Source organism: Doryrhamphus excisus, chromosome 20, assembly GCF_030265055.1.
Source record: "Doryrhamphus excisus isolate RoL2022-K1 chromosome 20, RoL_Dexc_1.0, whole genome shotgun sequence".
NCBI classification, from domain to species: Eukaryota; Metazoa; Chordata; class Actinopteri; order Syngnathiformes; family Syngnathidae; genus Doryrhamphus; species Doryrhamphus excisus.
The window spans coordinates 15516424-15543285 of NC_080485.1; the positions used below are offsets into that span (position 1 = coordinate 15516424).

Sequence of the window (26862 nt, forward strand, 5' to 3'; positions counted from 1 at the left end):
TTGTCAATAAAAATTACCGATGCCTGCCTTTTAAAAAAATTGATGAAGTAATAAGCATTTTTTTAAAGTCTCCCTCCATAATATATTTTCACTGCATAGTTAAAAGTGGCAGTTCTGATTGTGTGGTCCTTTTATTTAAAGTGTAATTGTATTTTATGCATTATTTATATGCATGCAGCTATTAAGTTCCTCATTTCTTTAATAAAATGCTTCAATAAATTGATGTAAAATGTGCTTTGTTGTTTCGAAAGATGACATTTAAAAATGTAAATGAAAACTTCGGTAAAAGTGGGTCGCGACTTAATGGGTTCCAGCTTGAGATCGTTGCTGAAGCTCTGATGTAGAGGATAAATGACAACGTTGTTTGCAGTACGTCTTTAAAAACAGCGGAGTACTCTTGTCCAATAGAGCATCTTTGCAGTTTTGTTTGTTTCTTTCGGCTTTTTCCCTGATTACGGGGTCGCCACAGCAGATCTTTTTGATCCGCATACTGGTTTTTGGCTTGAGCCCTTTATATTCCGGATGCTCTTCCTGATGAATACCGATTAGGCTCCAAAGTCCAGAACGCTAACCACTACGTATTACTATTACCTTCTTTTTTTGCACTTGTATGACAGTTTTATGCCTGTCCACTTCAACCCTGAATGAATTATGTCCTACTTTATAAATTCAACCGCATTGCATCTCCATTAATGACTACGAATGAATCCATGCACAGGACTAGAAAAAGTTAGTAAATACCTTGTAGAAGTCCACCAGCAGGTTTCCAGTCGGTCCTCTGGTGGTCCTTAGGTTCTCCAGTGAAAGGGTGAAGTAGACCCCGGGCGAGTCAGAGATGTACAAGCTGTAAGTGTGGTTCTGGTTCCACTCCTGGACTGCCGCAAACACCTGCTTCTCATCTGTGCTGATAATATGCATGTCCTACACGGAGAGACCATTTGTCCAATGGGTGACTTGAGTCTTTTTCTACTTTTTAACCTTTTTTTTTCAGACTTATCATCATTATTATTAGAGAACGATCACAATGATTTTTTTAATAGCATTATGCTAATGGTGCTTACCTTTGGCAGACAATATTTAGGTAACTGCATGCGCTTGAACGGCTCTCTCATGTAGGACACATAGTAGCTGGCTCGTCCGGACTTGGTTACCTTGGTAATGAAAGACAAAGAAGCTTTATCATTGCATTGGAAAGGGTTTCTAACTGGAATTTCAACTTAAGTCACAAAAGTCTGATTGTTTTTAAAGATTTTTATTTTATTTTATTTTATTTTATTATTAAGTTTTATTATTAAGTGTTTGTATTATTAAGTGTTTGAACAACTTGACCTTCAATTGGAAAGGGTTTCTAACTGGAATTTCAACTTAAGTCACAAAAGTCTGATTGTTTTTTAAAGATTTTTATTTTATTTTATTTTATTTTATTTTATTTTATTTTATTTTATTTTATTTTATTTTATTTTATTTTATTTTATTTTATTTTATTTTATTATTAAGTGTTTGTCAAACAACTTGACCTTCAATTTCAAGAAAATGAACTGCTACGGTTCTACAAAAGAAAAGAAGGTAGACGCGCATCCCGGGATGCGCTGTGTTCAAATACAATCAAGGATTTTTGAACATTTGGAAAAAGTACGTTTTCTGTCTGAATAACATCAGAGTGCGTCACAGCCAACCTCTGAAGGATTATATTGTCAATAATTCCTTACCGGAAGCCCAGTAGTGCGTAAAGAAAGTCCATTTGTCAGTGGGGACACTTCCATCGGTTTCCTGGAGGAAACTGACAAACGCGACGCCGAAACACAATGGGATGTTTTTGTTTTTTGGGGGGCGATTCAGGGGAGATGGGCAATTGAAGTTCAGGAAGTGTGCGATCCAGACTTGACAGGTTGGAAGTGGCGGAAAATGCGCTAGAATGCTTAAATAAGACAAAGACGCTTTCATGTGTGGAACGTGTCAATAAAAACTCCGGAAGCTGTAGCGTTCTTAAACTTTTGACAGCGACTGTCTTCGTGCCTTCACTGGATAACCCGACACAACATGAGCACAACTTTTTATTTATCTCTCATACGTAATGTAGGTTGTCTGATAAAAATAAAATGGGATGGGAGGTTTCATTGAGGCGTATGTGAGAGAATTTGCTGACATCCCAGATGCAAAACGAGAACGCCGAGTTGAAGACATCTCCTGAAGGAGGTGTATTTATTCACAATTCATGACTGACTCTCCAAAAAAAAACCCTCCAAACGGTGGCAAGAGCGCGCATGAAATGCAAGCACAACAGAAACGCTCATCATTATCTCAATTAGTAAAGCTAAGAGGCTCTGAAAATGATGTTGACTTTATCCACAAGGCGTCTGGAGGACCTTAATGCACTGGCACTTTCCCATCCACTTAAAGGGGCGGCCAACACGAGCTGCTTGCTTATTTTCTAATCAACTAGAAGGATGGTGTTTGTCCCCCTACACACTACATTAGAGGCTAATGGAATAATCTATCGAAAATCAATGAGTTGCCTTTTCTGAGGCCACATTTTTGAGGATGTTGCACTCGGCCGTTCCTCCTCTCCCGTGGGACCGTGGAGGTGTTGAAGACTGCTTATTTCGTTGTAGCCACAATCGATAACCTCATTACTCTTTGTCAAGTTAAATCCAACTGCCCCCCGGCAATGAAAGTCACCAGAAAGTCGTCGGTGGGTGCCGAGTCTGGTGTTGTATATTGGCCCGCCTCCGCGTTGCCTGGTCAATCTCATCTTTGGCGAAACGCAATTTGTGCATTTTATCGAATGACCGTTTTTGGACCGCACTATATATACATATTTCTATTTTTTTTTTTTTGGGGGGGGGGGACATTCCAATCAAATCTACGAATGAAGTGTGCTGAACGTCAAACTGGGTCACTTCGTCTCTGCAACATCATTCCATATTGAAAGTGTATCTATAGATATATATGTATGCAGTATATTTTATTTTTGCACGGCGGTCGAGTGGTTAGCGCGCAGACCTCACAGCTAGGAGACCAGGGTTCAATTCCACCCTCGGCCATCTCTGTGTGGAGTTTGCATGTTCTCCCCGTGCATGCGTGGGTTTTCTCCGGGTACTCCGGTTTCCTCCCACATTCCAAAAACATGCTAGGTTAATTAGCGACTCCAAATTGTCCATAGGTATGAATATGAGTGTGAATGGTTGTTTGTCTATATGTGCCCTATGATTGGCTGGCCACCAGTCCAAGGTGTACCCCGCCTCTCGCCCGAAGACAGCTGGGATAGGCTCCATCACCCACACGACAGTATCACTCGGATACTGTGAACATCCAGCAGCAACACAACATTTTGGCATGACTACTATTTTGATGAAAAATATACCGAGCCAGGGCGGCACAGCGGTCAGGTGGCTAGCACACAGGCTTCACAACTAGGAGACCCGAGTTCAATTCCACCCTTGGCCACGTTTGTGTGGAGTTTGCATGTTCTCCCCGTGCATGCGTGGGTTTTCTCCGGGTACTCCGGCTTCCTCCCACATTCCAAAAACATGCTAGTTTAATTAGCGACTCCAAATTGTCCATAGGTATGAATGTGAGTGTGAATGGTTGTTTGTCTATATGTGCCCTGTGATTGGCTGGCCACCAGTCCAGGGTGTACCCCCACCTCTCGCCCGAAGACAGCTGGGATAGACTCCAGCACCCCCGCGACCCTCGTGAGGAAAAAGTAGTACAAAATGAATGAATGAATGTTACTTTGTGACTTCAAAAAACACGTAAATATGTTTGAGACTTGCAACAGAAATAGCTTTCCAGGACAGTTCCACTGGATTTTTTCCAAACGTTCCCAGTATTAAGTTTAGTGTAACATGCATGACCGAATGTATGGAGACTGCAAATGGCTCAGCAGTTGAGGGAAATCAATGAACGTGGAGGGCATTTGGAAAATTAAATTCCTATAATGGCCCCGACTGCTGCCGTCTAATTGGAGTCAAACACTAAGTGACTGGCAATAAGGACACCGAGCGTTCTATTCACCACCTTCTCTCTCAGGTTAGAAAAAAAAGGCATTTCTTTGTGAAACACTGAGTGCACCTCGACATGAATGAACGAAAACATAATCAAAACACACACAGGGGGACAGGTGTGTTTGAGGAAGCCATTAAGAGGATTTTGATGGAAAAAAACATGAATTGGTTAACGGAAAATAGAAAAAAGCAAAGTTCCCACCAGCAGAAGCAGACTTCGTGTAATAAAAGATGACCTTGGTGCCAAAAGGACCAATTGATAATATATATTGAAATCCATACCTGAGTGAAAACATATTCATCCTGCACCACCAAGGAGTTAGTGTCCACGTATCCGGGGAAGAGGTACTGTCTGTTGGCCTCCGTGCACCGCTGGGCTCTGCACTTCACGTACTGAGCGCCTGGGACAACGCCAAAGGAAATCAATCAGAAGTAAATTACACCCATTTAGCCTTAAGCGGCACTGGAGAAGCTATGCAAAATACACCGTCTGTGCTCCGTTTGCTTGTAGTTCATCACGGCTTTACAAGGCAGATGTAGAATGGCTGCAGACCTTGGTGACCCGTACTGTATACTTCAACTAAATAGGTCCTCCGGGCCAATAGGGGTCCCCCACGACTTAAGGACCGTCGGTCAGTGCGGATTTGGCAACCCACGTACCATAAATCAAAGTCTGGCGCCTTGGAATTCCCTCGCAATTTAGATGACTTTGGACCTGAATCGACAATATGACCAAATATTTGCAACTTGACTCGGACTTTGACATCAGTGACTAAGGACTTAACTCGGACTTTAGTCTCTAGTGTCTCCCTTCAAAATATTCAACTAATGTAATCGTTATGTCATGTTCAGCAAGACGGCACGATTTCCCGCAGAATCCGCCTCATTGAATGCATCTGTTAACATCCAATCAGGTTTAAGATTACATTTCTGTGCAGTTGCTAAATGTTCAATGCCATGCCAGCACTTTTTTTCTGTGGCTAGGTCTTGCAACTCGGGTCAGTAATCCAAAATGCATGCATTGGTCATAAATTTGAATAAATTCATGATCAAAATGGCATTTTTTTGGTAAACACGAAGCGGCGCTTCTGACTTGTAAAGACTCAAAAATTTAAAAAATTTCAAGCCTATGACTTAGGACTTCACTTGACCTGTCAAGACTTGAGACTTAAGACTTGCTCTGTCATAAGTTAACCCTAGCATCAGTAAAAATGGACAACAATGATGATGTCAGTAAAACGTGGCTGGTGGTGAAAATGGCGCTCAAATTAACGTTAGCCAAAACATACTGTCCGACGGAAAGCTAATACAGTAAACCTCGGATATATCGGATTCAATTGTTCCCACTGGTTTTGTCCGATATAAGCGAAATCCGTTATATGCGTATACTGGAAAATGTCCGTTTTACGCATATATCGGATTTATATCCGGTATATGCGTAAATCGGATTTTATCCGTTATAAAAAGGCACTTCCTTGACTATGTTTCCAATGTACCTGGACGCGCAGGCAACGCTGCAAACACTGCAAATGACGTCGTATAGCGGCCTGTCACGATTCGGTGAATCGGAGCGCCACGATGCGGCCATCCGATATATGCGAGGGAAATTTAATGGAAATGCATTGGAACGGGACTGGAGATTTTGTCCGAAATAGGCGAAATCCGTTATAAAAAATCTGATATATGCAATGAATTTTTATTGGAAATGCATTACAGAAAAATCGGTTCTTTTTTATCTGTCCGTTGTGAGCGAATTTCCGATATATCCGAGGTTTACTGTACAATACGCTTGATAAAGGAATGATTAAACAGGCTTTGTCAATCTGTCAAACTGAAGCTATTAAGGTTTTACAGACTAGTTTTGATTGTCGCTGGCAATGCAGGACAAAGTACGTTTCTTGTGTGTGTTGACAACGCTACGTGACACGGAACGCATGCAGTCTTACGTTTTTCAGCATATGCCGACCTTTTTTTGTAAGGACGCCGGTTCATGATTATTTTCTACAACATTAATAATTCTGAAAAGTATGACGCGTGAAGTCAACCCCCTTTTCCGGAACCCTCCTACTGCACTCCTATTGCACTTTTTTTTTTGCAGTGGTTAACTTGATTTTAAACAAGAATGAGAAATAAACAATAAAACATTAAAGAGCTTCCTTGCGGATCAATACCGTATCTACGTAACCTACCTTGTGTAACCATTGCGTCAACTTTTATGATGGCAACAGTTTGCCTCTGCAACTGACTTATTAAATTTGTACGATTCCTACGTGGAAAATGATGACTAAACCAGAGGTTGCCCAGCTGATTTGAGTACGAGCATCGAGGTTCCGCCGTAGTTCAATCGATGTTTGAAATAGCGAGGCCAGAGCTGTGAGCCCTGAAACGTCTCGGGCCGGCCCCGGGTGTTAATTAAAGGCGCTACACAATGAAAGATGTTGCGGCGAGTCAGACCACAAACACATTAGAGCCACATGTGGATTCCCGAGTCTCCGTCCAATGAAGAAAAAGCTTGTGATTGCATTGACTGCAACATTAGAGCAGCGTGCGGCTTCAAACGCCGACACACGGGGGACGCATTTCTCTTTCGCCATTTTGTCGCCTGCACCTATTCTACTTTACTGGACTTCAGAGACCGATCCGAGAAGCGGCGCGGGGCTCATTTTGCCGCGACCTCGCTCTAAACGAGAGACGAGTGGTTCTATGATGTGGGCTCCTCGAGTACTCACGGCCTTTTGAGATGCGAGTCTCGATGTGGACCACGTCCGGCTCTCTGTCCAGCCCCGTTGCGGCCCTGAGAGGAAGAAGACAAAATGGAGGGTTGTCACAGCTGCGGCGTTAAAGCCATAACAATGTGTTTTTAGCGCTAAATGAGCGTATGACGGCACTAGCGGCCATCAAATATCAATTCACTAAAGCATCAAGAGGAAGAACGGGGAATAAACGGCACTTTAGATAAGCACCTTATGTAAAATGAGCCGTTTGTGTTGTACACAATTACAGGTGGCTGCCTCCTTGTTTGTGCAAGAAGACATGCCGTCCACGCACATGGATAAAAGTGTCCTCCAAACGATGTTTTTTCAGCTAAATCCACAGCAGCATTTGTGACAAGCTATCATAACAAAAGGCTTGCATCAATATTCAGGGGCTGGAGACGACTAAATGACAGCGATAACAGAAACAGGATGTCATGCTCGGCTGTTGAAGGGGGGGGAAAAAAACATTCCTTCAAGTGGACGTGATGCGAATGAAACCCTGAAGACGTCCTTTAAATTCACTCACGCATTTTAAACCTCACGACTAAAAACGGCAGTTTCCCAAAAACTGCTGTAAAAAATAGCACATTTCAGTTTTTCAACTTTTTCTACTTCAAACAAGTTATTCTTTTAGAATTACGTCTGCACAAAATATTTTAGATTTTTGAGTAGTCTGTCCGCAGAGGTTCTTTATCGTCTCAAACAAATTCTTATGTACTTTTGTACGTGTTTTTTCCACGTTGAAAAAGAAGCGTACACACTTCGTAGGTTTTCGTAGGTTTCGTAATTTTTTTGTATGCTGCAGATGTACCCCACATACGTAAATAGTGCAGATACCGATACAGTATTTCATATGTCCACCATGCGTGTGCAGATCGTACTCCTTCATGGTCACCACAACTACTTTTTCGACAAACAAAGAAAAAAAACGCAGTGACGCCAGAAATCATATGACCAAAAAAAAAACGCATACACGTGTAAAAAAACAAACAAACAAAAAAAAAAACAGATTTCCTGAATTGAGTCATCGGAAGCAATATTAAATTTCATGAATTGTTCTTTTTTTTTAATATAGCAAAAATTTGAGATACTCGGTACCCAAAAATACTGTAAAAATATAATGCATTCATATGTTTGAATATCTGCATCATTATTTTATGCAAAAAAACAAATCCAAACTATTATTGTTATTATTATTAGGCCTTCAAATGGGTCAATGACTATATCTACTCATATAACTTATATCACATTGCACTCTTCTATGTGTATGCTAGTGGCCCCGCCTCTACCCAGTGAGTCAAAGAGCCTCTATGACTGACAGGAGGGCTCACTCCATTCAGGCGGTTGTTCTTTAGAACAAACTAGTGTGAAATCTCTTCTTGACTGTTGCTAGGTGGGAGACGAGGACAACAGACATGGCGAAATATGAAGTCCTGCAATATTATCAAGTTCATTTTCATTTGGGTGACGTTATTATTGTTTCAGCCCTCGTGCCCAATAAACATGTTTTCCCATGAATGATATTTGGGGGGTTTTAAACCTGAAAAGGCCAAGTTTGTTTACATCATTTGACTGTTTTTCTTTGAAAAAAACAAAAGCCATCAATAAAGGTACACGGTGGTCATGACATAAAACAGTAAAAGTGAGAAATTGTGACGCATGCGTCAAATGGGGAAATGTAGCGCCATCTGGTGGCCAAAAAAACACAAGTTTAAATTGACATCTTAATGTAAAATATGGGCGGCACGGTGGTCTAGGGGTTAGCGCACAGACCTCACAGCTAGGAGACCAGGGTTCAATTCCACCCTCGGGCATCTCTGTGTGGAGTTTGCATGTTCTCCCCGTGCATGCGTGGGTTTTCTCCGGGTACTCCGGTTTCCTCCCACATTCCAAAAACATGCTAGGTTAATTGGCCACTCCAAATTGTCCATAGGTATGAATGTGAGTGTGAATGGTTGTTTGTCTATATGTGCCCTGTGATTGGCTGGCGACCAGTCTAGGGTGTACCCCGCCTTACGCCCGAAGACAGCTGGGATAGGCTCCAGCACCCCCGCGACCCTCGTGAGGAAAAGCGGTAGAAAATGAATGAATGAATGTAAAATATTGCTAAATTGTATTTGTATCTGTACTTCCTGTACCATCTGTACCATCCTTCCATTATCCTTATCCTCACTAGGGTCACGGATATGCTGGAGCCTATCCCAGCTGACTTCAGTTGAGAAGCGGGGTACACCCTGTACTGGTGGCCAGCCAATCACAGGGCACATATAGACAAACAACCATTCACACTCACATTCATACCTATGGACAATTTGGAGTCGAAGCTAATGAAGCTAGCATGTTTTTGGAATGTGGGAGGAAACCGGAGTACCCGGAGAAAATCCACACACGCACGTGGAGAATCAAACCCGATTTCCTGACTGTGTGGCCAACATGCTAACCACTCGACCACCGTTCTGCCCATTTTGTGGACTTTTTCTATTTAGTTTTTAAGCGACAGGGATGCCAATTGTATAAAGTTTTACCTCCGGCAAATTTCTATTCAGTCAACAAAGCCACATTTAAATGTGTGTGTGTGTGTGTGTGTATGCGACGATACCAGTAGAATCGTCCCAGCATCACGTTGTCGTGCACAAGCTGCCACTTCTTCCCAAAGTCCATTGAGCTGTACAGCTGCAAGGTAATAGGCACGGTAATAACAGCAGAGGAGTAGATAACGAGCAGCCGCGGCGTCTAAAGCCAGTCAATGTCATTTTGGGAGCAGATCACTACCCATAAGCCCACCTTGCTGTCGTGGCTGTAGGCCAGGATCCAGTTCTCCTGCGCCGGGTGGAAGAGCAGGCTGAGGATGTTGAAGCTAATGGGATGCTTCTCAAAGCTTGCCCCCTCATCCGAACTGATGAGAACGGCGCTCTCCACCTCCGGGTCGCTGAGCATCATTATCTAAAGTACAGAGGGATGTGGCATTAGGAAGGAGACCCACAGCAATTGGGAGGAACTGTCAGTGGATGTCAGAGTTTTGACGGAGAGCTTAAAGCAATAAAAAAAAAAAGATGAGCTGACCTTCTGTTTGTTGGTGGGACACACGTAGAGATAGCTCAGGACGGTCCTGGAGCCCACCTTGTCATTGAGTTTGGTGTAGGTGCTTCCGTAATCGCTCGACCTGTGCGCAAAAATACAGAAATGAGCATTTCTGGGACGTCACTTAAAGGTATAGCTGCTGTTTTTTTTTACATTGCTAATGTTTCGTTTTTTTTAGTTGGCCAATTTGTGAATATTCTTCTGGTAATTATGGCTTTACACCCATAATATTTTCACTTTATTGTCGTAAGTTTTCCAAACATTTCAGCTTCATTTGTTGTTTTGTTTGTTTGTCATGTTGACATCCGTCCATTTTCTATACGGCTTATCTCCATCAAGGACCATCTGCTGGAGCCTATCCCAGCTGACTTGAGGAGAGAGGCAAAAAAAAAACATTAATTCATTCATTTTCTACTGCTTTTCCTCACGAGGGTCACGGGGGTGCTGGAACCTATCCCAGCTGACTTGGAGAGAGAGACAAAAAAACATTTGTTCATTCATTCATTTTCTACTGCTTTTCCTCACGAGGGTGGTGGGGGTGCTGGAGCCTATCCCAGCTGACTTGGAGAGAGAGGCAAAAAACATTCATCCATTCATTTTCTACTGCTTTTCCTCACGAGGGTCGTGGGGGTGCTGGAGCCTATCCCAGCTTACTTGGGGAGAGAGGCAAAAAAACATTCATTCATTTTCTACTGCTTTTCCTCACGTGGGTCGCGGGGGTGCTGGAGCCTATCCCAGTTGACTTGGCGAGAGAGGCAAAAAACATTCATTCATTCATTTTCTACTGCTTTTCCTCACAAGGGGTGTGGGGGTGCTGGAGCCTATCCCAGCTGACTTGGGGAGAGGGGCAAAAAAACATTCATTCATTCATTCATTTTCTACTGCTTTTCCTCACGTGGGTCGCGGGGGTGCTGGAGCCTATCCCAGCTTACTTGGGGAGAGAGGCAAAAAACATTCATTCATTCATTTTCTACTGCTTTTCCAAATGAGGGTTGCGGGGGTGCTGGAGCCTATCCCAGCTGACTTGGAGAGAGAGGCAAAAAAACATTTGTTCATTCATTCATTCATTTTCTACTGCTTTTCCTCACGAGGGTGGCGGGGGTGCTGGAGCCTATCCCATCTGTCTTTAGGCAAGAGGCGGGGTCCACCCTGGACTGGTGGCCAGCCAATCACAGGGCACATATAGACAAACAACCATTCACACTCACATTCATACCTATGGACAATTTGGAGTCGCTAATTAACCTAGCATGTTTTTGGAATGTGGGAGGAAACCGGAGTACCCGGAGAAAACCCACGCATGCATGGGGAGAACATGCAAACTCCACACAGAGAATTGAACCCTGGTCTCCTAGCTGTGAGGCCTGGGTGCTAACCACTCGACCGCCGTGCCGCCCCAGTTCTGTAATATTTCAACTATTCTATCCTGAGTAAAAAATGACTTTTTCTAGTTAGACCGTTAGAACATTTTTCTCTTAATATTATGACTTTATTGCAATAAAATTGCTGCTGTTTTTAATTTTACTGTTCCATAACATTGCCACAAATGGGCCGCATGAAGACGAGAAAGTTGGATGTTAATCAACCCATGATTCCAGCCGTCTTCATCAATCCAACTTTATTGACTGAACAGGTTTCGTTCCAAGCGTAAAAACTAATTACCATTGTCACATGAATACGTTAAAGCAATAAAACAACCTTTAAACGCTTTAATGGTTAATTAATTGGCCGTAATAAATGTCACAGTCACTGCCCCACGTAAGTGTAAAAAGAAGTTAACTCAGGGGGCTCACTAGCTAGTGGCTAACAACTAATGTTAGCTCGGTCTTTAGTGTTCCCACAGGAAGAAATGATGTAAAACACAGCAAATTGGCTTTTTTGGCATTTTTCGCTCAGGCAGTACGTCGGTAGCTAAAGACCCCGGCGTGCCAACATACTTCTCCCACGTGTCCCTCGCATGTGCACGCGTCCATGACAAGGGTAAACGTGTTTGTCATCCCAACACGGCCAGTCCACACTCCGTGTTCTACCTGAGTGGCCGCAAATATAATTTCCCCGCATAATTGGATAGATGGCCGCCGCCTGCTATCATTGTCTGCATTCATCTGAAGTGGCCCATTTGCTGTTGACATTGTTTGCAAAGACTTAAACCCCTAAACACATTTACGCCTAAGTGCTGCTTTCGCTGGCCAAGCCGCTGCAAGGGAGGGAGGTGCGTTTCTTAAGTGATGTTATTGCATGGCTGAAGTTGATTTGGCAGGGAAGGGCTCAGTCGTTTCAAAATAAAAGCCTCATCATCGATCTGCACATCACATTTTTGCCACCGAGCTATTATGGCTGTAAATCATTTTGGGTCTTATCGCAGAAATCATGCATGTCCAATTTTTTTTTCCATAACATGTTGTTTCTCCGGGGCGGCACGGCGGTCTCGTGGTTAGCGCGCAGACCTCACAGCTAGGAGACCAGGGTTCAATCCCCACCCTCGGCCATCTCTGTGTGGAGTTTGCATGTTCTCCCCGTGCATGCGTGGGTTTTCTCCGGGTACTCCGGTTTCCTCCCACATTCCAAAAACATGCTAGGTTAATTAGCCACTCCAAATTGTCCATAGGTATGAATGTGAGTGTGAATGGTTGTTTGTCTATATGTGCCCTGTGATTGGCTGGCCACCAGTCCAAGGTGTACCCCGCCTCTCGCCCGAAGACAGCTGGGATAGGCTCCAGCACCCACACGACAGTATCACTCGGATCCTGTGAACATCCAGCAGCAACACAACATTTTGGCATGACTACTATTTTGATGAAAAATATACCGAACCAGGGCTGCACAGCGGCCGGGTGGTTGGCACACAGGCTTCACAGCTAGGAGACCCGAGTTCGATTCCACCCTCGGCCATCTCTGTGTGGAGTTTGCATGTTCTCCCCGTGCATGCGTGGGTTTTCTCCGGGTACTCCGGTTTCCTCCCACATTCCAAAAACATGCTAGGTTAATTAGCGACTCCAAATTGTCCATAGGTATGAATGTGAGTGTGAATGGTTGTTTGTCTATATGTGCCCTGTGATTGGCTGGCGACCAGTCCAGGGTGTACCCCGCCTCTCGCCCGAAGACAGCTGGGATAGGCTCCAGCACCCACACGACAGTATCACTCGGATCCTGTGAACATCCAGCAGCAACACAACATTTTGGCATGACTACTATTTTGATGAAAAATATACCGAATCAGGGCTGCACAGCGGCCGGGTGGTTGGCACACAGGCTTCACAGCTAGGAGACCCGAGTTCGATTCCACCCTTGGCCATCTCTGTGTGCAGTTTGCATGTTCTCCCCGTGCATGCGTGGGTTTTCTCCGGGTACTCCGGTTTCCTCCCACATTCCAAAAACATGCTAGGTTAATTGGCCACTCCAAATTGTCCATTTGTATAAATGTGAGTGTGAATGGTTGTTTGTCTATATGTGCCCTGTGATTGGCTGGCCACCAGTCCAGGGTGTACCCCGCCTCTCGCCTGAAGACAGCTGGGATAGGCTCCAGCACCCCCCGCGACCCTCGTGAGGAAAAGCGGTAGAAAATGAATGAATGAATGTTGTTTCTCCCATACCGGCACGAAGCACCTGAACGCATCGCCCGAGGTGCTCTCTAATTTACTTACGCCGTTAAGCAGACACTTGGGTGATGGAAGACCTGCTGTACTGTACGCTGTATGGGATTCAAAACGTGTCAAGTCGGGTGTAAATCTCGCTAGCGCCGCTGGTGTAACAGATATTAATTTGAAACTCTACGCTGGCTGGACTGATGGACTCCTTCTTTTCTTTTTTTTCAACCGTGTATTTCAAAATGAAATGAGTTCTCTGAGAAGGCGAGGGGGGGGGGGGGGGCATATTAGAGCCTGGATGGAGTTCTGTGCTATAATCCTTGATTGAATGAATTCTTATTTATGACCCCGACAGGCTGCACAAAAGCCGCCCCTTCAAAAATAATTACAATACAATGCAATTACTGCAGTGGCAAGTCAATTGCTTGGGAACAAGGGCAGGTTTAAAAGGGGGGGGGGGGGGGGTGTCACAGATGGTGAGAGGTAGACTTTGTAAGCATTTGAGAAACCTGGTTTGGATTAAACGTTTCGTAATACCACTTTCTTACTCTAGAGTAGTGCTTCTCGAGTAGTGGGGCTGGCCCCGCCCCCGGGGTCATCAAATGCGTCCCCATATTGGATCAGCATTTGGGACCAAATATGAGGTGAAAGAAATCCAGGACAAATCCAGTCTAGTAGTCTGTCTGGCATCATGTCGTTTGGACACTTTATTAAAGGGGAAGTGCCCTTTTTTGGAATTTTGTTTATCATTCCCAATCCGTTCGTCCCCTCCGTGAATCACCACCTTATCGTGAGTACCCGAGTGATCCGAGGAGCTATGTTGTCTGGGGCTGTACGCCCCCGGTTGGGTCTCCCAAGGCAAACAGGTCCGAGGTCACGGGACAGACCAAGAGTGATTCAGAAGACCCTTACTTCGCGTACTGTACCTCGCCCGAATGCGGGATACCGGGGCCTCACCCTGGAGCCAGGCCCGGTGGAGGGGCTCGCAGGTGAGCGCCTGGTGGTCGGGCCTTCACCCCAGCCCGAGGAAGCCCCACGGGATCTCCCCCTTGGAGACCCACCGGTGAAACAGTCCGGTACATTGTGTGTTGGGTGGCGGTCAAGGGCGGGTGCCTGGGCGACCTGGTCTTCGGCGGCCGGGAAAAGACCCTGGGGCAGACCTAGGACACGCTGGAGGGACTATGTCTCACAGCTGGCCTGGGAATGCCTTTGTGTCCTCCCGGTGGAGGAGGTGGCCGGGGACCGGGAAGTCTTCCCTACTAAGACTGCTTCCCCCGCGACCCGGACCCGGATAAGCGGAGGAAAATGGATGGATGGATTCCCAATCCGTATCCCTATTGGCATTCATCTTAAAACGGTTTTGATTTTGAAGTTTGAAAGGTTCGAGACCCACAGTCCACCGACGCTCCATTCTTTACCAAACCGCGTGATAAGCACGTTTTCAGGAAGGGAAATGTAGTCCAAATGTTGTTGTTTTCGGATATTGTCGTCGCTTCAGGCAAAACCTGAGCTCGGATTCACTTGGTCCCGCCAGCAAAGTTAATGTGCAAACGAACAGCAGCTTCCAGTAAGTCGTACGCTATACCTTTTGTGATATCCTTCCTTGCTGAGAATAGATTGGCCTTTTCCTAAAGCACCGCCGGGAAGCTTCATCGCAAGCGCTTTATTAAAACATACTTCATATGGGCTTGCAATGTATCTTGATTCTTCATACCCCGGCGAGCACCTATCTACCTACCACTATAAATCATAGAGAATGCCGCGCCGCCGCCGCCGCCGCCGTCGACGACTATATTGTTTTTTTTTAGCTGTATGCTTTTGCATGTTTATCGAATTGGAGCCAGCGGTACCTTTGGATTCATGTTGATTGAAAGCCAACGTACCTCCACAGAGAGCTCTCGGTCACGGCCCCCAGGTTGAAGTCATACAGCTTAGTCAGAATGAGGATCACCTGGAACGGAAAAGCGGTATTTCATTAGGAGACAACGTGCGTGGACACGTGGCTTTAAATTCACCTGGCCACAAGAACACCATAAACACGCCTTTGTTTGGATGTACTTGTACTTGTACATGGAACGCTGGGAAACTGTACACATAATACAGATATACTCAAATAGACAAATAGTCAATGTTAATAGTCAAAATTAAACTACACACTCTCAGATATTTGTCTTCTTGCACAGTTGTGCGTCGTTTTTGTGTCCTTGTTAGACCCAGTTTGTGCTGCTCTCTGAAGGGAGTAGTTAACAGCATGGTAAGAGATTTTAGTTTTAGTTTTTAGATTTTTAGATGGCTTTTCTAATCATCTATTAGCCTTATAAAATGATGAACTTGGATTAGCAGCCATACCAGGAGATTGATGCAGAGGACTGACAGTTGTTGATAGTAGGCCTCTATGCAAAAATGTACATCCTTCTTTGAAAATCATCTCATTCATTTTAACTGTTTATGAAATGCATGAAAATGTGTTTTTCTTTGGAAAACAAAGAAATTTGCAAGTGATCCCAAACTTTTGAGCGGTAGTGTATACAGCATATTAAATTTTCTTTGAACGAATGAGCCAAATCATTACGTTAAAGCGCAGGACGTCGGCCATTACTGTCCCGGCATGCATATTACAGCCTTTTCGGTTGTTTATGTTTGTGTGCATCTGCATGTGAAAACGTCCCTTTTGAAAACACAAAGACAAATATTCATGTTTTTAATCGGTAAATGGGACATTATGATTGAACGCTAGCTAGCTAGCTGGTTTATGAAATGGAAAAAAATTGTTTGTGAAATGGAAAAAAAATGTCATTGATTCATTTTAATTGTTTGGGGAATGGATAAAAATGTTTGTGAAATGGAAAATTTTTTTTTTTGTGAAATGCATGGAAATGTTTTTCTCTGGAAAACAAAGAAATTTGCAAACTTTTGAGCGGTAGTGTGTGTGTATATATATGTATGTATATATATATATATATATATATATATATATATATATATATATGTAAAATGGTCAAATGTACAGCTTACATGTAAAAAGCCCGCAATTCTTCCATGTTTATGTCTTTATGCTTCACAGATAATGTAATAATATAATAATTTTTGTGTTGACAATTACATTATTTTTCCTCATAATATTACATTATTTTCATTAAGACTTTTTCTTGTTTGATAACATTTTTTCTACAATTTTCTTTTATTTTTGTACAATTTTACTGCTGTTTTTGTCGTTTAAAAAAAAATTCTATTTTGAGAATGTGCCGCCGTCCCGCAGTTTGGACACCCCAGTCTTACGTTATCATTCATTAGTGGTGAGTACCTATGGGTATGAATATTTAAAGTGGAAGAGGCATATTGAGGAGACACTGGGAGGCTTCTGGAGCTAAAGCTAATCTAGTGCAAATGTTGATCCGAAATCAGAGAAAAAAACGTCAACGTGAAGCTCAAACGAAGGTTTGGAAGGCGAAAAGAAGCGAGTCATGTGTCAAAAATAGCCATGTTTATGAATTAGTCCCAGGTTTGCTGCTGGTCCGGGAACGTGACCACCCGGTCCCCCTGCCCCCACCCCCGGGGTCATGCGGAATGATACCAGCAAAGCAAGCGGTGAACCATAAAAATCATCCTGACTCCCTTCCATTTCCCGTGTTTGCTGATGAGCGATGTTAGCAGACCGCGGTGCATTTAGCCGATTGGAGAATGTCCAGCTCCAGCGTGTGGCCTCCATGTTCTTTGGACAATGTGTTTCCCGGGAACGGGAATTGTGTCCCATAAAAGGCTGCCAAGCACAGAGGGCGCCGTGAAATGGTGTGCAAACACATTATTGTCACTCCAATGGTATTATAAAAGACTCCCCACGGGGATGATCATAACTCAGCTTAGGAAGTGGAGGAGAGGAGGTGGGGGGGGGGGGGGGGGGGGGAGTCGGAATAACAATCAAGAAACAGAAACATGGCATATCAGGACTAAATTTCATAAAGCCTGGAAGATAGGTCAGAAGCTCAATTACAGTCAGTTTAAAGACATTAACCTTCCGGGACCCCCCCCCGACTGACTCATTAAAGTAGAAAGAAAGGCGTGCGAGATTCGGCGGAACAAAAGACGTGTCTTTAAGGCTGCTTTGAAGACGCTAAAAACCCAATTGACCCACAACGCCGCCTTCAAACAGCCCGTGCGCCGGGCCGGGACGAGCCGCATTACAGGTTAATTAACCAATCACACGGAAGGATAAGCATTTGCATAACTAAATGCGCCGTGTCTGCCAGGTCCGAGGCCCGAGTCGCAATCAATTTGGTGTAAAGACTCGACTAAACGGCTGTGATGTCCGCGCTGATTGCCTGCTCGGAGAGAAAAAATCTCACGCCGCCGATCGTTGCACTGCGGCGGCGGCGGATTGATTTTTTCCGATGGCGCTTCATTCTCCGTCCAAGCGAGTCATCGAGGGAACAACTGTTACTTTTATCAAAACGTGTACAAAGTTACCGGGACTAAAAATAGCCCAAAATGACACAAAGACACCCGGGAGCTCTCTCGCTGTTACCGTTTTTTGCCATGTTGCCATCATGTTTGTGCTTGTGGCTCATTAACAAAAGACGACCCGCCGAATTGGGTCAGCAAAGAGCTACCTCAGAGACCGCCAGACTAGCGAGGCAGATGACTGTTTGCATGATTTGTCCCTAAGTGGATACATCAAGAGTACATCACTGGAGAATATGTGTTCCCACGTCTTTGCTGTTATTGATAGCGAATGCAGTCAATAGGGAGACGCTACTATGTATGCAAATGGGGATGGGACTCGTCACAAGTGCACTCATATGTGGAGGGGCGTGATGGGGGGGGACAAAACACGACAAATGCAGAAAAATTAGCAGTGAAAATTCTCAGTGTTTATGTTGCAGCCTGCCTTTTATGTAAATAATGGGGACAAACAAGCCCAAAATGGCTTCCGGTGAGAACTCCAAGGCTTCAAGGTAAATAGCGTTTCCATGCATCTCATTGGTTCTCTTGCAAACATGAAATTAAGTAAGAACCCTGCAAGGGCAAAAGCAGTGCATTTATTCATGTTTATGTTTTATTGATGTGCGCAAAGGGAGCTTTGCCCCGGGAAAGTCAACCAATCATTTCTTCAGATTGGCTCGCATGCTCCCTCCAAGGAGTTGGTTTTAAGTCCACCGTTTGTACAAATATTCTCTTCTGGTGGCCTTCTTTTTCTCTCCTGCTTTCTCTCTCGCTCTCTCTCTCTTTCGCAAAGAAACAGGCATTGCATCACGATTTCACCGAGCGATCCAAATGAAAGAAACATTAAACACATGTCAAAGTCATGTGCACTTTGACCCCCCACGGGCTGAAAGCCCTCCGTGGCAACTGGCATGTCAAAGCCGCTCATCCGAGCGTTCTGGAATAAACATCCCAGCATGGAGCGAGCACGTGCTATGTTCAATGACTGCTGGACCAAATCAAATCTTTAAAATAAATCAAATAAAATCCCACATCAATACGCTTTTTTTTTTTCTTTCTCCCCCCCCCCTCGTTCGAAGAGAAATGCTCAAATTTTTAAAGTGCTTCAGTGGGACGTGAGAGGCATCTCAACGCTACTATGGTGGCCACTTTTTTCCTACACACAATTTCAAACCGTGAGTCATTATTGCACTCTGCAATACAGCCGCGGTCCAACCTCCAAAGTTGAACGCGATCCGTTCCATGACCGTAGACTCTCCTCTGCTGTGCGGGGGTCACTGGGGGGGCTGCAGTGGTATGCTGGAGCCTATCCCAGCTGTACAGGACACAGCACAGTTTAGTCTCCAATGAACCTAACATGCGTTAAGTTCTGGCAAACCCTGGGAGAACATGGTACGGTCCACACGGTACCGTATCGGACCATCCCCACGAGTGGATCTCATCATTATCCACGTATACATGGACTCAAATATTCCAATTCCATTCGGGTTATTTGCTCAAAACGGAAAAAATCTAACCTTTGTATACTCCTCATTCCGAAAGAAAAGTGCCAATCCGAATGAATATATAATCGGATTTACAAGGGTGGAATATTCCTTTCCCCAATCCGATTGAGGTATCTTGTACCCGCTCAAACTGGAGCGTTCTTCTTCGTGGTGTTTTTCTTCTTCTGTTGTTTATTGGCAGTTAGCTTTCGTGTGCATTAGCGCCATCTGTGGAACAGAATCTAAACACTTCTATACGCCATTCATAAAAAGAAAATACAGTAAACCTCGGATATATCGGATTCAATTGTTCCCACTGGTTTTGTCCGATATAAGCGAAATCCGTTATATGCGTATACCGGAAAATGTCCGTTTTACGCATATATGGGATTTATATCCGGTATATGCGTAAATGGGATTTTATCCGTTATAAAAAGGCACTTCCTTGACTATGTTTCCAATGTACCTGGACGCGCAGGCAACGCTGCAAACACTGCAAATGACGTCGTATAGCGGCCTGTCACGATTCGGCGAATCGGAGCGCCACGATGCGGCCATCCGATATATGCCAGGGAAATTTAATGGAAATGCATTGGAACGGGACTGGAGATTTTGTCCGAAATAGGCGAAATCCGTTATAAAAAATCTGATATATGCAATGAATTTTTATTGGAAATGCATTACAGAAAAATTGGTTCTTTTTTTATCTGTCCGTTGTGAGCGAATTTCCGATATATCCGAGGTTTACTGTATATATCTATATAAAACATGTCCCAAGCTTAATTATAAAATATTAGCAAGATTGAATTTGATCTTTTCCTGTTAAATTTTTGTATTTTTTTATTTATTCGATTAAAAAAAATGGAGGCTCGCAATCGGCGCTGGACTGCTACGGAAAGTTTGTTTTTGATCCAAACTAAATTTCAAGACTGGACGAAGGAAAAACTGGCAATACGGAGTTATTCCAACAAGTGGAAGAAAAACTCAATGAAGTCGGTATCACGTGATGTTGATACGTTTTACTGGGCATGCCCCATTGACAATTCTGTTGGATTATAGCACCACATGTAGACGCGCGATTGGAATATTCCTTTCCATGTATACCATTGCTTTCGGAAAGGTCATTCGGAAAGATTCCATTCGGAATCATCATTCGCTGAAGTCACGTATGATGATGGAAAATTTTGTGACTTTTCAGAATGTTAAAATTCCTAAATTGGGGGAAAAAAAGCCCCCCTTCAACCTCTGGCTTATCCAGCCCCGAGTCATTCCTAATAAAGAAGACCCTCTTCAAATATTGCTCCTTGCTAATTGGCCAGTGGAGTCAAGTTAAAAAGCCAGCGCACCTTCCCATCGTGCTCCGAGGACGCCGCGGCGCCAAGCAGGAAACGTGTGTGGCGGAGCGAGAAATGCCGCCACTTTCATGTGGATGGCGCACACTGTTTTTCAACCTGACAACTGAAGGTTCTAAATTAATTTCCAGGGGACGCCCCCCCAACTTGATGAGCGTGAGTGATGCAAGCTTCTTTGTAATGAAAACGCCAGCGGCTCAAAGGGGGGCGGCGACACACACGCTCACATCCGCTTTATTTACCTTTAGTGGCGGCTGCAAAGTTCACTGGCGGGATGATATGCATTTCCATTCTCATGAATACTCATAAAGCGTTAGACGGTATACAGTATGTATGTACATACAGTAGTATGTATGGTGCTAAGTAAACATTCCATACAGAGGGGGCTCTCCGGGGAGGAACCTTCAGCTGGCTCCCGCCTCTCAAAGCTTCCTGAATAACAACATGTCGACAACAACTAACTCCGTGTGTCAACATCCACGTGAAGCCAAAGTCAGCTTGTCAGCCGACTTGCAGGTTGGAGACCGGCTGAATTAAACATGACTGAATTCAAACGTGACTTTCTAGCCATCAGAGTCGGTTCAGGATGCAGTCGGGCTAGGAAGCGCAGAGGAACTCCAGAGGCGCGACGTTAGCTTCATGGTGATATCAGCTGGCGTTGATGTGCGGTCATGGAAAATACAAAATAAGAGAAAATAAATATTCATATTTGTGTCATGAAGTGTTTTACAGCCATCCCACGTTTATGGCCATGCGTTGGTTCCAGGTCTGACTGCCATAAGTGAAGTTTGGTAAAGGAGGATGGAATATCCATATTAAATATCAATAACTGGAATATTTGGCCAGTTATAGCATAGAAAACATGTTCATTTCATTTGATTACCAAACTATCTTTCACTAGCTTTCAATACTTGCAGCTGTTCATGCTCCATGGATGGATGGTGGACTAGATGGATGAATGGGTGGGTGTATTGGATGGACGGATGGATGGGTGGGTGGTGGATGGTTGGGGGAATGGATGGATGAATGGGTGTGTGGGTGCATTGGATGGATGGATGGATGGGTGGGTGGTGGACTGCATGGATGAATGGGTGGGTGGATGGATGGATGGGTGGACTGGATGGATGGATGGATAAATGGATGGGTGGGTAGGTGGGCGTATTGGATGTATGGATGGGTGGTGGACTAGATGGATGAATGGGTGGGTGTATTGGATGGACAGATGGATGGGTGGGTGGTGGACTGCATGGATGAATGGGTGGGTGGGTGGATGGATAAATGGATGAGTGGGTGGGTGGATGGATGGATGGGTGGACTGGATGGATGGGTGGACTGGATGGATGAATGGGTGGATGGATGAATGCTGGACTGGATGGATGGATAAATGGATGGGTGGGTGAGTGGGCGTATTGGATGGACGGATGGATGGGTGGGTAGGGTGGTGGATGGTTGGGGGAATGGATGGATGGTTGGGTGTGTGGGTGCATTGGATGGACGGATGGATGGGTGGGTGGTGGACTGCATGGATGAATGGATGGGTGGGTGGATGGATGGATGGATGGATGAATAGATGGATGGATGGGTGGGTGGGTGTATTGGATAGATGGATGGATGATTGGGTGGGTGGGTGGATGGATGGATTGGTGGGTGGGTGGATGGATGGATGGATGGATACATGGATGGGTGGGTGGATGGATGGATGGGTGGGTGGATGGATTGGTGGGTGGGTGGATGGATGGATGGATTCATGGATGGTAGGTGTATTGGATAGATGGATGGATGATTGGGTGGGTGGATGGATGGATTGGTGGGTGGGTGGGTGGATGGATACATGGATACATGGATGGGTGGGTGTATTGGATAGATGGATAGATGACGAATGGATGGATGGATACATGGATGGGTAGGTGTATCGGATAGATGGATGATGACTGAATGGGTGGGTGTATCAGATAGATGGATGATGACTGGATGGGTGGGTGTATCGGATAGATGGATGATGACTGGATGGGTGGGTGTATCAGATAGATGGATGGATACATGGATGGGTGGGTGTATCGGATAGATGGATGATGACTGGATGGGTGGGTGTATCAGATAGATGGATGATGACAGGATGGGGATCTCCAAGCCAACGAGTGAATAAAAGGCTTTTAGACATCTCAGCATTTTCTTGTTGCAAGAAGAAGCCTGCTTTGTTCGAGGGGGAAGAATAAATCCAGCATTGGGTGCAAATTTGCATCCATTCCCAGAGCAGGAAAATGAAGATGTGCAGCAAGAGAGCAGAGGAATCGAACCGCGGCGTCAGAATGAAGACCCCCCCTCCACCCTCCACAGAACGTGGAGCACTCAGCAAAACAAACGTCTTTTCCGAAGACGAGCGCGCGATCGAAGGGAGGCCAATTGGACCAAATTGATTGTTTGTACTTTTCCAGGCTGCAAACATAGACTGGGAATGCAGTTTTCATCAGGTGAAGCCGCCCGCACGTGCCCCCAGGGGGGACGGCGGGTGTGCCGCGTGCACGTTTGCTCATCCTCCTGATTCCTGAGCTGTGCTCATGAAGCGGCCGTGCTTTGAGCTTGAGAGGTTTCAGCAATCAATTCACTCCATTATGGTGGAGAGGCGGGGGGTGTGGGGGGGTGGGAATTAATGAAATGGGCAGAATGTAAGATAGTTTTGCTTCAAATGCAGCTCCATTGTGGAAAGCCAATGCTGCAAAAACAAGGAGAGACAATAAAGTGTGCTGTCTGCCATTAACAATGTGATTGCGCCGTCTCGTTGCCTTAAAGGAAGCTTTGGGAACAACAGCGGGAAATTACGTTTAATGGAGCCAAGGCTGTCTCTGTGTGGGTTTGCTGTCTGCATTTGAGCGCTGATGGCTCAGCTTGATGCGTTCACAGAAAGGGGAGAAAACAAGGGCGCATTTGAATGCAATTGTGCACGTTGTAAAGATGAGCTTTCCTCTGTTTTGCAACGCTACCATCAACACTGGCATTTTCCAACTGGAATCTGCTTGTTTTCCGTCCTCTGAAGTCTCGCAGAACCTAGTATGTGGAATTCCGCTGCGAAAAACTAAACCAGACGGGAGTAAGAGCTAATGGCGATTACTTTTCATATTTCCTTGGCTTTTTTTTGCATAATTATTCATATACAAGCAACCTCAACAAGGCGTGTTAAAAGAAGAATAGCAGAGATGGAAGACAGTCGGTCTTTAATCCCGAGTCTCGAGTCAAAACTCAAACCAAGACAAGGCAGGTAAAGTCAAGTCAAGTCCCCGGGGGGGGTATCTCCGAATGGTCGTCCGCTATTAGTGCCGCAGCTGAATCGTATAAAAATGTCACGTGATCAACATTGTACCGTTCTGACTACGCTTACATTTGCACATAAAACTTTGAGCCTACTTTTTAGCCTTTAAAAAAACATACATAAGTCGCACCGGAGTATAAGTCACACAAGGCAAAAATGCATCATTTGGTAGGAAAAAACATACATAAGTCGCACTGGAGTATAAGTCGCACAAGGCCAAAAATGCATCATTAGGTAGAAAAAAACATACATAAGTCGCTACGGTGTATAAGTCGCAAAAGGCCAAAAATGCATCATTAGATGGAAAAAAACATACATAAGTTGCACTGGAGTATAAGTCGCACAAGGCCAAAAATGCATCATTAGGTAGAAAAAAACATACATAAGTCACTCCAGAGTATGAGTCAAACAAGGCCAAAAATGCATCATTAGGTAGAAGAAAACATACATAAGTCGCTCCGGAGTATAAGTCGCACAAGGCCAAAAATGCATCATTAGGTAGAAAAAAACATATATAAGTCACACTGGAGTATAAGTCGCACAAGGCCAAAAACACATCATTAGGTGGAAAAAAAACATACATAAGTCACTCCAGAGTATGAGTCAAACAAGGCCAAAAATGCGTCATTAGGTAGAAAAAAAACATACATAAGTCGCACTGGAGTATAAGTCGCAAAAGGCCAAAAACGCATCATTAGGTAGAAAAAAAACATACATAAGTCGCTCCAGTGTATAAGTCACACAAGGCCAAAAATGCATCATTAGGTAGAAGAAAACATACATAAGTCGCTCCGGAGTATAAGTCGCACAAAGCCAAAAATGCATCATTTGGTAGAAAAAAACATACATAAGTCCACTGGAGTATTAGTCGCACAAGGACAAAAACGCATCATTAGGTATAAAAAAACATACATAAGTCGCACTGGAGTATAAGTCGCACAAGGCCAAAAATGCATCATTAGGTAGAAAAAAAAAAAAATAATAAGTCGCTACGGTGTATAAGTCGCAAAAGGCCAAAAATGCATCATTAGGTAGACAAAAACATACATAAGTCACTCCAGAGTATAACCTGTATAACCACCTGAAACCAAGAAGGCCAAATGATTGAATCTTTTAGGAAGGGATGGAAGCATCTATGTATGTGCGAGAGCGGTGGTTTCACAGACCCCCCCCCCCCCCCCTTACTCACAATGTTAACGTAAATGTCGTAGAATTCCCTCACTTTGACTCTGGAGCCGATGAATAAAATTTTCAAAGCTAAACATATCAGACTCGGATTGTTTTTAAACGTGACTGGACGTTTACCAGCGTTCATTAACGGTTATCTTAGCTCCCTTCCAAGCCGCTGACATGGGACCAGTTCCCAAACAATGCAACGTTTGGCAGGCAGAAGCAGCCTCGTGGACATATGCAAATAATGCTGTCGTTGGACTGTAAGTAAAATACTGTATGTTTCTCCGTGGAAGCTACTTTTTGCCACATTTGGGAGAGATTTAATGGAATTCAGATGCGAGGCTCTTAGGAACTCTTCTGCTTAGCGACGAAGCCAAATCAAGTTGTGACATATCCATCTTTTGCGTATATCTTTTGGCTCACATTTGTGTATTTTTGTACTGCATAAACTTATAAAACTGGCTGGTCTTTGAGTAAATAAAGTGTCATCTGGTTTAGTTTACAACAATAATTGGACTCCTTGCTTAGTTTTCATAGTACTTACGTTAACAGGGTGGATTGTGTTCAATTCCAATGACGTAGCATTGTTTGGAGAAATGTCGACCCACTTATTTTCTCCTAATGTATTTCATTATTTACACTGTGGTGCTTAATGCGCTTTGCTAATTACATGAGTACAATGAAGGACCAGCGGTGTGTCCAAGCTTTTGCCCGCATGAGCGGTCGGCGGCCAAACAAAGCTTTTATGGGGAAAACGTTATTTGGTGGACGTTAATGGAATTTGCGGACTTCCGAATCTGGTGACACTTGAAATAGACGCTCGTTAATTAGCGTTAGTGACAAATGAAAGGATGCAACTTTCATATTTTGTGAAGTCACACGTGCGGATATTGTATGCTAAGAAGTTCTACTGTTTATTGGTGAACATGTTTTCAATATTTCAACTCTGTGTGAGTAATAATGACATTATTTTCCTTATAATATTCCTCAATACTTTTCTTCTCATTAGAGTAGGACTTTTCCCTCTTAATATTTGTCTTTTATTCTTGTAAATTTACTGCTGTTTTTTTAATTTTGGATTTCTTCTTCTGGTATATTTCTTTCTCATAATTATGAATTTATTCCCTTAATATTTTCTGTATTGTCTTTATAATTATTAAAATTTTTTCCAGTGCCAAATTTTCCCAAAATTACAATTACATTTGCTGTTGTGTTTGTTTTTTATAATATTAAAAAAAATTAATAAATCTGTTCCAGGCACCCCAAAATATTTATGAAAAATAAATTTTATAGAGTATTAAATTAATAAACATTTATTTTTCCACTTTTCTGACCTATAAATGTCAGTAAAATGTTTTATTCTGGTATCAAACCATACCAAAGTTTCTGACAATGAGGTTTGCTGGTTTTCTCATGGGCGTGCCTGTAGGTACGATACACTCTCTCCCATTTGACCGGGAAGTTGGCGGGAAGTACAAATCTGAGGAAATCCAGCTGGAATAGGTGCCGATTCTTTAAGATCTAGAAAGTTTTTTATGCCTGTTATTGTGTGTAGCTGCTCTATAGGAGTCCTAAAGTCAATACAAAGAGTGGAAAAGTGAGCAATTTAATATTGTTTATCACATTCGTTATCAAAGTAACGGCAGGCACAACTTTCTTTGGCCCCGTGGCGGTC

The 26862-nt window shown here is 43.9% G+C and overlaps 1 protein-coding gene across 1 annotated transcript in view; it reads right to left on the minus strand.

Moving 5' to 3' along the window:
* Window positions 1-26862, minus strand: part of sorcs3b (sortilin related VPS10 domain containing receptor 3b) — a 59336-nt gene that overhangs the window by 20452 nt on the left and 12022 nt on the right. The window contains exons 2-9 of the mRNA XM_058058274.1: window positions 15315-15382; window positions 9827-9926; window positions 9548-9706; window positions 9363-9436; window positions 6737-6801; window positions 4290-4408; window positions 1062-1151; window positions 742-921 (exon numbers count right to left, since the gene is read on the minus strand). Coding sequence (XP_057914257.1) covers window positions 742-921; window positions 1062-1151; window positions 4290-4408; window positions 6737-6801; window positions 9363-9436; window positions 9548-9706; window positions 9827-9926; window positions 15315-15382 — 855 coding nt within the window. The remainder of the gene's footprint in view (window positions 1-741; window positions 922-1061; window positions 1152-4289; window positions 4409-6736; window positions 6802-9362; window positions 9437-9547; window positions 9707-9826; window positions 9927-15314; window positions 15383-26862) is intronic.